Below are 16,454 nucleotides of genomic sequence, written 5' to 3' on the forward strand. Positions count from 1 at the left end.
ACCTAAGCTAGGTGAAACTGCAAAGGCAGTTGGCCAAGAATGCTTCGTCGCAAATGAAAGGAGGACCCTCGTTGAATAGGGTCTGCTCCCTCATCTGGCCTCAGGACTCGAAAAGAACAAACACACGGGTGTTAGGGGTGGGTTAGATTCACAGAAGGGCTGCTTGCACAATAGAACCCTAAATTTCTGTCTCACCCTAGCAAAAACATTCGCTTCGCGTATTTCAGCACTCTTGTTACTGTTACTTCAACCGATAAATGTCTGAGGGTAAATACGATGTACAGTATGTAACCAGAAGCTCCCACATTCTGAGTTTAAATGTCTGAAATGTTTAAAATTAACAGGACATGTTTTGAAAATTTAAATTGAAAAATTTGTCATTTTATTAAATTAAGGAGGAAGCGCACAGAGGGGAAAAATTAAGGGTTAAATTAAGAAAAAAGTGTGCCAAAAGTCGCTGAAAACGCCTATAGGCGCCAAGGACACAAGAAGGCGAGAAAATATTCAAACAGCAGCGAAAGGGTTAATCTGAAAAATTGCACACTCGCATTATTTTTAAAATTTTATAATATCGCATAATTCAACAGCAATGCACTTCAGTTCAAATGTTTCTTAAACTTGTTTCTCCAAAATTTCTGCTTAACTCGACGCACAGTGGTTCCAAACTTTCCACAGATCCTGTACCTATGAAATTTCATTTTACCCAGGTCAAGGTTCGCCGTACACCTGATGAAAGCTGCGGATAAGACGATCCGTCGATACAGCAACATAGCTGCAGATTAATCGATCGATTTTTGCACGATAGATCGATATCGCGTTGCGGTTAATATATTGAAACGTTAGTTAACCGCGAGGAGTAATTCACGCACGTGCGACGGCCGCGAAGCGTTCGAGTAATCCAATATCGTGGCGGTAGAATTCGAATTCCAATTGCCGGCGACACGACCAGCAGATGAAATTAATGCACCTCTGGAACACGTGAATTCACCTTTCATGGAAAAATGCATTTCAATGGAGCGTAAATAGGAATAACGATATCGCTGGCTCTATTGATCGCTCGCGGTATCGAATAATCGAATGAAAAAAAGAGGAAAAGAGGATTCGCCTTTCAACTGAAAAGAAGACCTCTGCTTTCTTGCTATTCTGCGATATGATACAATGGAATAATCAAGTGAGAAAATACGTATGAAAAGAAATAAATTGAGCTTTTATTTTCAACGAATTTTATTTTCCTTTAGTATTTTGCCAATTGCGCGGTACGATTGAATTGAGAATCTTGGGGAAGAATATTTCTCACGTTCTTTTTTTTAAACACGAGCTATTCAAGAGATACTTGCAGAGTGGATAACGATTCCTTTCAACTGATCATCTAACGAGCTTCGAAACCTTAAATCGTTTCCGTGAAACTTTTCACTCGAACCTCGTGTCCCGACGTTCCAATGGAAAAGTTGCGAAACTGCAAAAATTGCAGGAACTTCATTCTTCAGGATAGAAGAAATTTATTTTGTCAGTTAATGTAAAATCACTTTTGCGCTGAATTTGTCCGTCAATTTTACACCGTTTACATTTATTATTTTTTTTTTTTTTTAATGGGGTAAAATTAGTGTAAAGGTGATTTTATATTAATTAACAAAATGGTTTGCTTCTCTGCTGAAAAATGAAGTTTTTGCAGTTCCGCAACTTTACCATTGGAGCACTCGTATCTACGCGTAGAATTCACGTTGAATTTCTGCAACGACGATTCGGTTGTTCCACTTAAAGAACTTGCTGCGATTGCATTATATGTGAGAAGGTAAGCACGTCGAAAGAAAGCACAGCGAGCACTTTGTTGAATTCGAGCAAACGAACGTTATTAGGCTGTTTTCCGGTAAAGAGGAATTTTACTCGATCGATACGTAGATAAAGTTGATAAGGAAGAACGTAATGTTACGTTGTACGAAAGAAGACGATCTTGTTGAATTTTTCAATCGTACAAATCTTTCTACTCGAATACCTCGAAGTTGGTGTCAAGTTCGAAGGTCTTTTAAACTTCCATTTTCATGGAGAATTCTGTATGCAACGGAGGTCGTGTTGAATAATAAGCCAGACCAGAGTCTAGAGCCTTGCGAGAGGGGAAATTTTGCGGGAAATTGTCATTCCGCTACGAAATTATAGTTCCATTTCACGCGCTCCGTATTTCATTACTTGTCTTATTTCTTTCCCTCTTCCCTCAGTCTGTTTCTGTAAAATTCTACCACTCCGGGAAATATAAGGAATCTCTACCGAAGGTAGGAAAATATACAGAACCGCTGTTAAAGAATATACCACTATGGAATATGTATAAATTTGTATTGAAAATAGAAAGAAATACAAATTATACAAAATTCCTATTAATTTATCTTTTTTCCTTTTTTATTTTTCTAATTTAACTTTCCTAAATATTTCTGATCTTCTACTTGATTCTACAACTTAATGGATTTACCCCAGTAAGTAAGATAAATACTAAAAAACTATACAAACCCTGTCAAAAATGACAAAGAAAAATACATTTCACGAAATTCGCGATTCATTCAGGTAAAAAGAATCGCTTAATAATTCCACGCGATCCGTTCGTTACAGCTTCGATTTCATCTCAAGTCAGTCAGTCTCAGACAGCAAACAGCTCGAATTCTGTTGGCGACACGCCACTTCCTCGTTCTATTTCCCCTTTTCCACTGTCTTCCCTAGCTTCCCTGTCTTTCTCAAGTGACAAAAAGAACGAAAAACCAAAGGGGGAACAGATTCGCTCCAATTCCATCGTTTCCATCGCTAGAATTCCATCGCGTATCACTAGAATTTTCTTTTTCTTTCTCCCCCCCGAAGGAAATAGTCCATTGAGAGAGGGCGAGACGGGATGATCGTCGGGAGGGAAAAGGCAGCTCGTCGACCCAGTTCGACTCCGAGGAACTCCGCGGATGATTCAGGGGTTCGAGAGGGAATGTTTGCATAAACTGTTGGCGCGCGCGAAAAATTGCGCAAGCCTCTTCTCTATCGAAACGTCGGATCCATTAGCGTCGCGAGCGTCGAATTCTGCGTCGAATAGCAATAGAGCGCGCGGATGAATGCCGAACGAGAGCTGCCTCGCGAACGCTTCGAAGGTTTCCAAGTTATTTTAAGTGCTTCGGGATGTGTCGATCGATGACGGCCGCGTCTTTCGCGAAGTCATTAGCAGCTGTATCGCCGTTATCGCGAAAATTCATTTTATTAGCATTTTTCTTTTTCCCTTTTTTTTCTGGACGTTTTTACGTGCTTCTGTGGCTATTAGCGCGGAAATTTGTCCTACTTTTGGGGTGGCTTTTTCTGTCGCGTTTAATTTGTGAACTTGACAATTTATTCTATTCGCGTTCTCGTCGTTTTTAAGAATATTTTTATGTAATTTATCCCATTTTTGCACTTTTATGTCGCGTTTAATTTACGAATATGAAATTCATTTTATCGTGTCCTTTTCACACCGCGAACACGATAATTTATTCTGTTTGTGTTTCTGTATTTCTTTTTTTTTTTTTTGCCATTAACGTGAAAATTTATTTTATGTTTCTTTTTTAACCTATTTTTATCTGTCCTTTATGTGCTTGTTTATCTTTTGTACGTTTGCAACGGGTGATTCAGAGAGTGAAATACGCATCGGACGAGTAATTGTTATCGTCGCGCGTAACGTTTTAATGAAACTGCAATAGAAGTTCTATCGCTGTTTCGCCGCGTCGAGTTTACATCATCTTTTCTGCACTTTGAAAGGTTTTACACGCTCCCAAAGTTTCCCCGTTAAAATTGAAAGCAGCCAGGCAACGGCCCAGGTTCTCTCCTGCAGCAAGTATCTGCAAGAACAGCCTTCGTTTCTCGACGACGGTCGATAGAAAACGAGGGTTCGCCCCCATCTTGCGACGCATTTCCCAGGGAACCCGGCACGAAAACCGATAGAATCTCGCGCATCCCTTGGATCTGCCCGTAAATTGCGCCGGAGAATCGGGTTTGCCTTGCGTTTGCGTCCGCAGACCCGTTTCCTTCTTGCTTATCTCGCATTTTCATTTCGTTTCCCCCGTTCCCTCAATGGGAAACGCGTAAACTGAATTTCTAAACATTTTCCTTTTCTCTTCGAGAGAATGTCGGAGTTCTTCTGAAAGGTAAATTTGTATCTCTTTCCTGTTTCCCTTTTCCTTGGGGGTAAAGATTTTCACGTTTCTTGAGAAATGGTCAATTTTGTATGTGTGTGTTTAGTTTTCAGAGGAAATTTCTGAGTTTTCTTCTGTCTTGGATGAGAAACTTCAAATTTAGGAATTTTGAATTCTGTAATTGAGAAATTTTTAATTATGAAATTTAGAAATTGTGAATTATGACATTTTGAAACTTTTCTTTCTTTTGGAAAATTCCTGATTTTCCCTTTTCCCTTTCCTGATGAATATTTCTAAATTTTCCTGTTCCCAAAGGAAACCTCTGAAATCTTCACAATTCTCTTTCTCAAAATACTGTCCCAAATGTTTCTCTTCTCAAGGAAAATTTCCAAATTTCCTACGAATTTCAAACCTTCCTTCCTTAAAATTCATCACGGAACTCTCGAAAAACCAAGAATATACTACAATACACCATTAACGCATTTCCCTCCAGGATCCCCCGAATTGCAATAGAACTTAGCACCACGAGGGCCCTAAACGCCCAATCGGCGTCACCCAGTACCTTCTCTGTCCTTAAAGTGCGTCAAACGCAGTGCACGCCAAATCAGATGCGTCACCAAGCCAGGATTTCAACGCGGAGAGAACCGTATTAGTATCTTCGTCGTTGAAATCCCCGCGAGTTTTTCGCGTTTTTTCCCCTCTGATGTGGTTCGATTTTTATCGGTTGTCACGGGGACACGCGTCGATGGCCCGTCATCGTGTAAGGGCGTTTACCATCGACGAGGAAAGCGTTGTTTGCGACGTCGGTGCCGGAACGATGCTTCGGCAATTCGAATTAGGCCAGCTTAAAGAAGATGCTGCGATTTAGGCTGGCTTAACACGTTCGGTATACAAGGAATAACGAATAGAAAGTGAACTTAACTTAATCGTTTGAAGAAACAACAAATTGCCTCACCATTTCCTTTTAGGATGCGTTTTTTAATTTTATTATTTTCATAGCAAATCAAACACAGATTTTTTTCTGTATGAGAAAAGTATGTGTGTGTCGTGCGTTATAATGTACGTGGTTTAAAAGATAGTAATGTGTTAACATTTGCACAGTGGTGGATCCTTTTAGACCCAGAAATCTCGATATTGCACGTACGAATTGTGTTATTGGATTTTCATTGGTTATTCAAACGACGTACTTTAATTTCACGCGATGGATACTTATTTCTCTTGTTTGTTTGTTTCAGAATTGCCTGCCGAGGAGGGTAAGTCTTTTCATGGCGAAAGCATTCGTTTCTCTGCGACGATCGACACGGTAAGCTGTTCTGGCAACAAATTGGCATCGAAAGGGAGGGTTTTGGTTGATGGTTTTAGGAAATAACGGTGGAAAAAGATTTTACGATAAGCGTCGGATAGAATCGTTTCAGAATCTTTCAATTCTGCCATTTCGAGATTTCTCTCAGAAATTGAGGAATTTTGCAATTTTTCAAGGATTCAGAAACTTTCGAATTTCAGAGTTTAATAAACTTCCAAATATTAGGAATTCAGAGTTGTAACATTTTTAAGCTCAAAAAATTTCTGAGAATTTTGATGTTGAGGAATTTATAAAAATTTAGAAACACTAAACTTGAAGAATTCAATAATTCTTCTAATAATAGAAGTTCAGAATTTTAGAAATTCAAGAGAATCTTCTTTTGCCTAATTAATTAGCAAACGTTCGAAGACGAAACAAGAAAAAAGAAGGACACAAAGGAAATCCCATTTACTTAGCAATATCATGAATTAAAACGCGAGACAAAACGAGCCTTATCTCGAGTCGCGGCGAGGCACTCGACAAGCTGCTGTTCTACGTCGATGACTCGTGCCCCGACGTCATTACTGACGTTTTTCATGTAAACAAATATCAGTGAACAGACCGCACGATGACACAGAAGCGTCGCGTCGCCGTGAAACGGTGTAATAGCAGTCATAGGTTCTCCGCGAGGTTTCGGATCATTGGAAAATGAAGGAAGCCTTGTCCCACCTTGTTGTTTACCTGTTCCCGCGGGTAATCTCTCGTACCTTTAGATCCCTTAAAAATAGACGCACTTGTACGTGGTCGCGCGAGGTCTAATCATCGACTTCTTAGCTCTCCTTCTCTCTTGGTGATTATTTTTAGTAGGGGCTCACCTCTTTCATCGGCCGTTTTATCCGTTTAGTTGTTAAGCAGCTTCACAGGGATTTCGGCCTAATTTCCACGCGACTAATGAGATAGATTCTCCTCGTTTTTCGCTAATGTGCGAGTTAAATGGTTTAACGTAGGAGAGATTAGGTAATACACACTGCCGGCCAAAAGTTTGGAATCACTTATCAATTTACATCAATATTGAATCTGTTACTAATTCTTTATAAACCTGAAATTTATGTTGCGGAAACCAATAGCACTTGACCTCATTTCGATTGATTTGAATGACAACAAGTTGCTTAAAAAATTCTTAAAATTGATAACACTTTTTTAGAAATTTTTCTGTAACCTACAGTGAACAGTGGTTCCAAACATTTGGCCGATAGTGCACGTGCAATAGGTGAAATTATTGCGTTTGGAATTTCAGGGGATTTAACCCGTTGCAGTACACTGTGGCGATCTTCGTAATCTCTGATTTGCATCGTAATTAAACATTAGGAGTTTTTACAGTAAAATGGAAAATTCATATTTTCTGTTTCGGAAGAAAACGGAATAAATAAATTTTTCATTTTTTTTTCCTTTCGAAACGAAACTTTTGATTTTCAAAAATTTTACTGCAGAAGTATGTTGAAATTGCTTTTCTGTTGCTGGAAGTATTTTCGGAGGATTTAGGAGCTTGTTAGCGAAGTTAAGAAGAGCAATCAATAGGAGGTGTAGCATGTAAGAGAACAGCAAATATTTCGCGAAGATAACTGGTCCCTGGTGTTTGTTTGAACTCAAAACAATCGTGAATATTCATCAGTGGTTATTCATAAATACAGCACGTGAGGTATTAACAGTATAATAAATCAGGGATCATAATCTCGAGTTAAAGTGGCATCGCGGTCTTTAAAAAGATTACCAAAAGAAATATTTACTTGCCGATCTATGACTAATGAGAGACTAATTTTTATTAGACGAAAGGACGCGTTTCTTAATTTCTTTTTTGTTAATTAACCCTTTCGTTATGAAGGATAAAACGATCCACTTCTTTAAATAACACATTTCTGCCGTAGAGGCATTATGGCCGTTCTCAAGCGATCGTTATCATAGCGAAATAATTAAACATTCGACCCTAACCTTTCTCGGTCCAATCTAAAATTAAAGGGTTCGAAGGCACAACTTTTGAAGCACCAAAAAACGAAATTTTCAGGAGAAACGAAAACCGAGGATATACTATTTATCAAAATGGTAATTTCTTTTTTCCTTGTCAAGTGTTAGGATGATTGTAATATCAACAGCAGTTACTTAAGCTGGTGCTTACAACATTGCGGTGTTATTTGAGTTGGTGGAAATCCAGCACTTACAGCGTTATGGTACATGGCAGCTTTGAATTCTGAAGAGGCAAAGCTCAAAAGGCAGTAAATTCAACGTAACTTCCTCTCCAGGCTACAGATTTCCTAACAGATCCTCGAAACGTTCCCCATTTAACCAACCAACCCAATCGAACGACCTAATTTCCCTGTTATGCGCTCGAATCCTCGTTATCATCGCGCCTAAACTGATCAGGCAAACTACGTCAAAGGGAGGTTGGATGGTCAGAGGCGTTCAAAGACGCAGGAATAGGCGTCTTGGAAAACGCTCGACGCGGTAATATCGAGGCACTTAGGGTCCGTGAGGAGAAGCCTAGATACTGTGGACGATGGAAGACTATTAAAGCAAGCCCAGAACTCGTTGCACGTTGCATTAACGTTTCATGTGCACGCGTCGTCGAGGAGGAGGAGTAAACGTGTCAACCTGGTCGCCATTAACCCCTTCCTATCTGTGAACGAGATATTTCGCGACTCCAAGTTCCTTATTTCACACTTTGGACGACATATTTCGCGATTCCAAGTTCCTTACTTCACGCTTTCGACGAGATATTTCGCGATTTTAAATTCTTTATTTCACGCTTTGGACGAGATATGCTTTAAACGAAATATTCCGCGATTCGAAATCCTTTAATTCACGCTTTAGGCGAGATATTTCGCGATTCGAAGTTCCTTATTTTTTACGCTTTAAACGAAATATTTCGCGATTCCAAGTTCCTTATTTCACACTTTGGACGAGATATTTCGCGATTCCAAGTTCCTTATTTCACGCTTTCGACGAGATATTTCGCGATTTTAAATTCTTTATTTCACGCTTTGGACGAGATATTCCCCGACTCGAAGTTCCTTATTTCGCGATTCGAAGTTCCTTATTTTACGCTTTAAACGAAATATTTCGCGACTCGAAGTTCCTTGTTTTACGCTTCAAATGAGATATTTCGCGCTTTAAATGAGATACTCCGCGATTCGAAATTCTCAATTTCATACCTTGGACGAGATATTTCGCGATTCGAAATCCTTTAATTCACGGTTTGGACGAGATATTCCGCGACTCGAAATGCATTATTTCACGCTCTAAACGAGATATTTCGCGATTCGAAATCCTTTAATTCACGGTTTGGACGAGATATTCCGCGACTCGAAATGCATTATTTCACGCTCTAAACGAGATATTTCGCGTGTCTTTTCATTGTGCTATTTAACCATGCTACATATAGGATTTCTCGTGATTATGTATCATTAACCCTTTCGCCACGGCGCGCTTCAGATAAAAAGCGCTCGCTGTGTAACGAACGAAACAGTTATTATTTAATATTAATTAACGCTTGCACGAGGAACGTTCGAGCTCTTAAAGCGTGTTATACAGCGATTTATAACCTTTTTTTATCTCACGGCACACGTAAGCTAATTACTGAAATTCTACGGCGTACCAAACAATATACAGTTTCTTTTTATGCTGTAGATACGTTCCACAGGAAACCGTACTTTTTTAACTTTTTTAACTTTTTTAACACGCCTGTGAGAACCTCTCGCGGCACATCGATTGAAAACGACTGCTCTGTATCGTCATTGCTGTCACTATCGCTACTAATTCGATTTTTCATTCGTCGAGCCTTCGTTCAGAATGCTATATAAAAGTCTTCACTGCTACAGCACAGAATTCTATATAAAAGCTGAACCAACGGGCTCCATATAGACGCGAAATATCTCGTCCAAAGAATCAGAAACAATCACTTCCCAAGATATCCTGTCAATGGATCCAAAAGGGTTAATTACGCGCGATCAATTTGTTATCTTCCCCATATCGACCAGTTTCCAGCGTTCCTCTCGCCTTTCATCCCTTAGAACAGGATGATTGCCGAGTTTAAATTGTGTGCACTGGTTGGATCAAGGGTTGATCTTCCGAGGATTAGTCGAGTATTTCTAGAGCATCGATTGGATTAGATCTTTCTCGTCTAACCTCGTGTTTGGATTTACCGGGTCAGGCCGAAGTTTATTTACGACGATCCCTGAATTTAGGTTAGAATGATTTACTAGCAGGTGGTAGGTAGCTCGTATTTATCTATTACCCACCGATTTTCATTCAGGAAAGCCGCGTTTTCCCTTTCCGGCCGGCGATACGTGAATCGTCTCGTGCAACTGCGCGTAATTGGAGAGAGTGGCACGCGATCCGTGATGCACGAGCTCGCATTTCTATTCGCGGTTGAATATTTAGTCACGGAACGATAAAAACGTTGGGAGCCTCTTCCGGGAATTGAGGCATAGCTGGTCACAGTTGTAAATTTTCAAGCTACTCCTTCGATCGCATCCACGCTTCGTCTTCCGCGTGAAAATGATCGTAATTTAACCCTTTACAACGCCTCTTACACACCTGTCCATGCATCTCTCTTACACGTCTCGTTTTACCTGTTTACTGCTCTGCTGTAAAACGTGATATTCGAGTTTTATCTACATTATCGAAATAAAAAATAATTTCAACAAAATTTCTAATTTTCCTTTAGAAAACAGAACTTTAGATTTTCTAATTATTTCTAATAATTTCGTCAAATTTATCATTTTTCCTTTACAAACTGGAACTCCAGATTTCCAAGAGTGCTTTCCGCAAAAACATAAAAAAAAATGGAGTACAAAGGGCAAAATGTAAAATTTCTTTTCGCGAAGAAAAATCGCATTGCAGTCGATTAAATTATCATTTTACCCGAATTACAACAATGATACGGAGGTTCTCGGGGTGAAATAACTAGCACAACTCAATTTAACTTCAAAATGATCCCCGAACTCTGCTTTCCCGGCCTCTCTAACGGCGAATCGAGAACTTCGAAATGGAATTCTCGATTTCCAATCCTTTCGCATTACCATCGAAACGGACTCGGTAACAGTTGGGGAAAAGTCCGTCAGCTTTCTCGTGGAACGATATTACGTGACCATCTTCCTTACCGTTCCTCGTTATTTTTCGTTTCACGTAACCACGCACTTCCGGTTCTCGCTAATTTCACCCGGCAAGAGGTAAGATTGTCGTGGAACCAATCAAGGTCGCATTAATGAGATTTCTTTCGTAATTTAACGACACCAGGCCACTTCGCCTCTCTTTTTCTCTTCGTCGAACGCCGCTTCGTCCGATGTTCGAGCGTCATTGATCCGACTGACAATATCCGCATTGCGTGGACAAACGCGGTGATGAAACTGATGCTTGCACAAGAGTCGTCGAAAGAGACGGCTGATGACATATGGCCGTCGCGGAATCGCGTTTTGTCGCGTCACCTTGATTGCAACGCAATAAAAATGCCGTACGCGAGTTACCTTTTAAATTCGAAACGTTTCTTTCCCTTGCTCCCTCTCTTTTTTTCCCCTCCGTTTTACCATCGCGTTGATTAAAGCGCCGTATTTGCATTGTTTCCCCCTTCTTTTTTTTTTTTTTTTTTTGTGTGTATTCGAACGTTTGGAGATATTCGAACTGGTCGCGATTTTTGAGAGAATATTTTTTTCTGCGGGAAATTTTAGAGAAGAATTTAACGGAACTATTATTTTTATTACGTAGAACCGGAAACTTGACGTTAATATTCCGGGGTTAAGTAAATTTCGATGAGAAGGAGATTCTTTTAAATCCAAACGTAAAAATGAACGAAGCACAAAAATTACTATTCCACGGGTTAAATAATATCCCACAGACTTTTCTCTGTCTCAGAAATAAAAATGAACCACGCACTCTGACAATTCCCCAAAAAACTACGTCGAAGTGGATTTCCATACGGAATGGTAAATTTTTTAATGTATCGTCGAATATTCAAAGGTCACGGTACTAAAAGTTTCCCAATATAAAGTACCCGCACCACTCTACCATTAGAAAAAAAAAAGAAGAAAAAAAGAGAGAAACTTAAAAACAAGGGCGAGGGTGTATTTTGACAAGGATTCAGGTGACCCTTTTAACCAAGCCCTTTTCTCATCGTGGCTCGATGATTAATCGGAAATTGGCAGTGCAGAAAAAGTGAACGTGTTAAAATGTCGCCGATGGACGGGGAAAAGGGACAGAGAGAGTGTAGGATGGGCGAAAGCTCGTGGTATACATGGATGACGAGGTAGAAACGCGTTTCTATAATTGGCCGGCAATCGAATTTTCACTCGTCTCTGGTCGTAGATTACAATTAATGAAATCGTGAACCGTAGAGCACGTTGGAGCCGACGTGACGTCAATCGCATACTGCCATCAAGGACACCAGGGCCTGCCACCGATTACTCTCTCAGTTCCGCCATCTTTTTTCTCTCCTTTTTTCCTTCACGCGCATGGAAGAAGAATCGCGAAGTCAACAGGTTACGATTTTTTTTTACACCTGGACGATCGAGACGCGGTGCTTCTACACGTGGACGAATCTCAAAAGCGACGTTTTTATTATTGGTTCTCCTTTTTTTTTTTTTTTTAATATTCCGTGCTCTAGAAGTGTTTCCTCCAAGATGTTGTTCGGTGCTGTTTTCCTCCCAAAAACAGTTTGATTTGTACACCGAGATTTGTTAATTTTTTGTTCATTTTATACATTTTGGACATTTAACGTCACACAGGATTGAAAATATCATTTTTCCCGCTTTACTCTTTTTCTGTGGATTAATTATTGAACTCGGGGAAATTGACATAAATCTTGTCACGAGTGAGAAATGGTGCTTCTCAATTTCGACGTTGCGAAGGATTAGAGGCAGAGGAAATTTTTCGAGATAAGTTTCAACCACGATGACGAACTTTAATCATTTCCCTGGAACTTTATCTTCCCTCGATCTATCATTCTCGATCGTGTGTCAATGAGGAAAGCGTGGTAGAGTTTCGAAGATATCGTTGCGAGATAGGTAGTCGAGTGGGTTGTTACGAACTCCAGTGGATCGTCAAACATCGATAACGAAACAAATCGTTCTTCCATCGAGAAATCGGAAAGAAAATATGCCAATTTGTTTCCTGATTCACTTGGAAAAATCTCTGTTCACGTTTCGTATTATCTAAATAAGTTTGAGGCAAGTTAACGATGCCAGTTCTCGACGTCGCGCAAATAATCAGCCGGAATTTACATTCGAGCAGCGTAAGAAAAGGAACCTTCGATTCCATTTACCGAAACGATCGTCGTTAGAACGTTAAAGCGAATTAAAACCACGTGTAAGAGGAAAAATCTAACGTTTTTTCGTGTAATTACAGGAAAATCCATATGGCAACTCGTCCTGGAGCAATTCGACGACCTTCTAGTTAAGATTCTTCTATTAGCTGCTATTATTTCTTTTGTAAGTATACCAAATCCACTCGATACACCGTGAGGTACTTGAAAGAACGATCAATCGTGCTTCGATCTGATTTATCTTTCCTTATCGATACCTCGTAAATTCGGAAAAACTTCCAGTAATCTCGAGAAAATAGATTATTTTCGGTAGACGTACCGAGTTAACGATTCTCGATCGATCATATAACAGCTTTATCTGAGACACGTCAACGATGACGTTATACGTGTGCGTAGTGCCTGAATCTCGATAAGAAACGGAGAAGGGAAATGGAAAAATCGCACACGAACGAGGAATCTTCGCACGAAAAACGTTGAACCGCAGGCTCTTTGTCGTGGATAAATGATCGAACGCGAGCAGTCGTTCTTTATTTTTAGACGTGACGCGAAACGTTGGTAATTAATAAAATCGAAGCGGTGCATTATGCTCGTATGAGAGCCGCTAAGTAATTATTAGTCGGCTTCAAGTCGTACTATGTTTACGAGGGGGTTCAAGGCTCACTCATTATAAATATACATCTGGTTTCAAAGGTGAAAAAATAGCGCATCGATCCCTACTCCCTTCCCACCTCCGCGGTAACGAGACTCTCGTTATCCTTACGCACGTGTAGAAAATTCGTCGTGGATGCTGCGAGCACACGGTGTGGTTCTGTTCGTGTAAAAATACCTGATCAAATGTAAAAAAAAAGCAGGAAAGAGTCATTTATGTTCAAGCTCTCTTCTTTTGTTTTTCCAATTTTTCTTTACCGTCTGAGCGTAAATTTTGTTTGAAAAAATCGGGTTTCTGAATTCCCTACTTTTTCTTATTTTCTTAGCTCTTTGAGGGTAAATATTCTTTGAAGAAAATAATTTCTTGGAGCCAGCTATTTTTTTTTTTATATTTCTTGACTGTGGGAGCATAAATTTTCTTTGTAAAAATTTATATTTTTGAACTCCTTACTTCCCCCCCCAACATTTCTTCATTTTTCAAGCATAAATATCCTTCGTGACTTTTTCAAATTAAACTTTCGCATATCTCGTTGGATACAAAAGTGAAAAGTTCATTTTTCAAAAGTGAAAAATTTTCCTTTATCTTCATTACAAATATTTAAACACTCCAGCGATGGATTGTACCAGGTAGTGATTGTTATTGCCACTGAGAGGTGTTATATCGATCGCGTTAAATGATTATGTAGAGTAAATACGTTTTGAATAAACAGATTAGATAAATGTCGCCGACCTGTTCTTTTGCTGGAACGTATCGACAACAAACACGTTCTTGCTTCCTTTGTTTAATGTTTTTCTTATACATTATACAAATAACCAGGCTAATTTCGAAACGTCCTTATCGCAGTCACAGAAAAATTGTCTATATTTAACCGTTGACAAATTCTTTTTACTTATCTAAAGTGTGGCGCAGAAGTAGTCATAGAAATGATTAGAAAATTCAGTGGCAATAACAATTCTTCCACTCTCAATTTTAATCTTTGCTCCCTAAAAACAGGAACGAAAATTGTAGAATTGTACTTCTCTCTGTTTCTATGCTCCAAAATTAATAAAAACGTATTTAACTTGTTACCTGTATTCACTTCTCAAACAGAAATTGAATCCCTCTAATTCATAGTTAAAAATGAGCAAAAATTATAACTAATTAGGGTAAAAAAAGAAACAGTGTCTTTCGTTTCAGACTAATTTCGTACACTTTACTTGAGAACGATTTGAAATTTGGCACCCTAAAATAATATTTATATTGGCACTAAACGAAACGAAAGAATATTCTGTAGCATAAAATAAAAGAAAAAATTCTAATTCCACAGGTATTAGCTTTATTTGAAGAGCACGAGGATGCATTCACGGCCTTCGTCGAGCCCTTCGTCATTTTGCTCATCCTCATCGCCAACGCCGTGGTCGGTGTCTGGCAGGAACGTAACGCCGAGTCTGCGATCGAAGCGTTGAAGGAGTACGAACCTGAAATGGGTAAGGTCCTTCGAATGGACAAGTCCGGTGTCCAGAGGATTCGCGCCAAGGAGATCGTGCCCGGTGACATTGTTGAGGTGTCTGTCGGTGACAAGATCCCGGCCGATATCCGTCTCACAAAGATCTTCTCGACCACCCTCAGGATCGACCAGTCTATCCTGACCGGTGAATCTGTCTCGGTGATCAAGCACACTGATCCTGTGCCTGACCCGCGTGCCGTCAACCAGGTTAGTATAATTCATCATCCTTACTCTAGTCTACAGAGAGTAGTTCACACAAGTCCTTTTCTAATTGCAATTAGAGCAGAATTTTCGAGACGAAAGATTAGGATTCACAAAAGTTCTGTATCTTCTGGACCAAATTTTTTTCGTACAGTTCAAAGCTGTGTAATTGGTACATTGGCAAAAATTAAGCTTCACTTGTCAAAGATTAAGAGCAGAAATGCAATTAGAGTTAAACTTTAGATGAAACAGATGAACGATTCAAGGAGGGTTGAAAGATTCTTCATTTTCTGGACTAAATTTCTCTTTCCTAAAGTTTCAAGCTATGTAACTGACGTGTATTTGGTGGAAATTCATTTGTAAATGTGAAAGATCAAGGACAAAAAAATTTGTCGAATATACTGTAATGGAAGAATCAATTCTGAGCTGATATCGAACGATCCTGAACGAGTCCTTAGTTTCTTATCTCCCTTAAACTGCTGTTTCGACGCCCGGATTACGTGTACTTTGACGCTTGATCGATTTTACGACCTCGCTATATCCCTTCCACCGAGTGTACATCTATAATTTAGTTGTGCAGAAGATCGGTACTTTGTTAATTGAGTACTTTCCAGCTCTAGTACCTAATTTTCAAACTTACCTTGGAGAACATCAAACTGAAACGCCACGTTCGACGAAATTTCTTCAAGTTCGTAACTAACGTTTCGTCTTCTTTTCGTTACACAGGACAAGAAGAACATCCTCTTCTCTGGTACCAATGTAGCCGCTGGCAAGGCTCGCGGTGTGGTCATTGGAACTGGCTTGAACACCGCTATTGGTAAGATCCGTACTGAGATGTCTGAGACCGAAGAAATCAAGACGCCCCTGCAACAGAAATTGGACGAGTTCGGCGAACAATTGTCGAAAGTTATCTCCGTGATTTGCGTCGCTGTTTGGGCTATCAACATTGGACACTTCAACGACCCTGCCCATGGTGGATCTTGGATCAAGGGAGCCATCTACTACTTCAAGATCGCCGTCGCTCTCGCCGTAGCTGCCATTCCTGAAGGTTTGCCGGCTGTCATCACCACTTGCTTAGCTTTGGGTACACGTCGTATGGCCAAGAAGAACGCTATTGTAAGATCACTGCCGTCTGTCGAGACCCTCGGTTGTACCTCTGTCATCTGTTCGGACAAGACTGGTACCTTGACCACCAACCAGATGTCCGTTAGCCGGTAGGTTATGGCAATGTTGGGTTTCGAATTTTGAAAGCGTCACTTTGGTAATTTTTAGATTTTTCCAAGCGTCAAATTCACGATTTCCAAATTTTCCAGACGCCATTTTCACGATTTTTAAATTTTCAGAGCGTCACTTTGGTAATTTCCAAATTTTCCAAGCGTCAATCATCACCTTCGCTATTT

The 16,454-nt window shown here is 39.8% G+C and overlaps 1 protein-coding gene across 5 annotated transcripts in view; it reads left to right on the forward strand.

The window, feature by feature from the left end:
- The window catches only part of LOC108570288 (calcium-transporting ATPase sarcoplasmic/endoplasmic reticulum type), a 55,769-nt gene that overhangs the window by 27,125 nt on the left and 12,190 nt on the right, over positions 1 to 16,454 (forward strand). For all 5 annotated transcript variants that reach the window (XM_017932126.1, XM_017932125.1, XM_017932128.1 and 2 more), the window contains 4 exons: positions 5,363 to 5,380; positions 12,802 to 12,884; positions 14,674 to 15,060; positions 15,781 to 16,268. In XM_017932126.1, coding sequence (XP_017787615.1) covers positions 5,363 to 5,380; positions 12,802 to 12,884; positions 14,674 to 15,060; positions 15,781 to 16,268 — 976 coding nt within the window. The remainder of the gene's footprint in view (positions 1 to 5,362; positions 5,381 to 12,801; positions 12,885 to 14,673; positions 15,061 to 15,780; positions 16,269 to 16,454) is intronic.

This window comes from Habropoda laboriosa, unplaced genomic scaffold, assembly GCF_001263275.1.
Source record: "Habropoda laboriosa isolate 0110345459 unplaced genomic scaffold, ASM126327v1 scaffold81, whole genome shotgun sequence".
Taxonomy (NCBI): Eukaryota; Metazoa; Arthropoda; class Insecta; order Hymenoptera; family Apidae; genus Habropoda; species Habropoda laboriosa.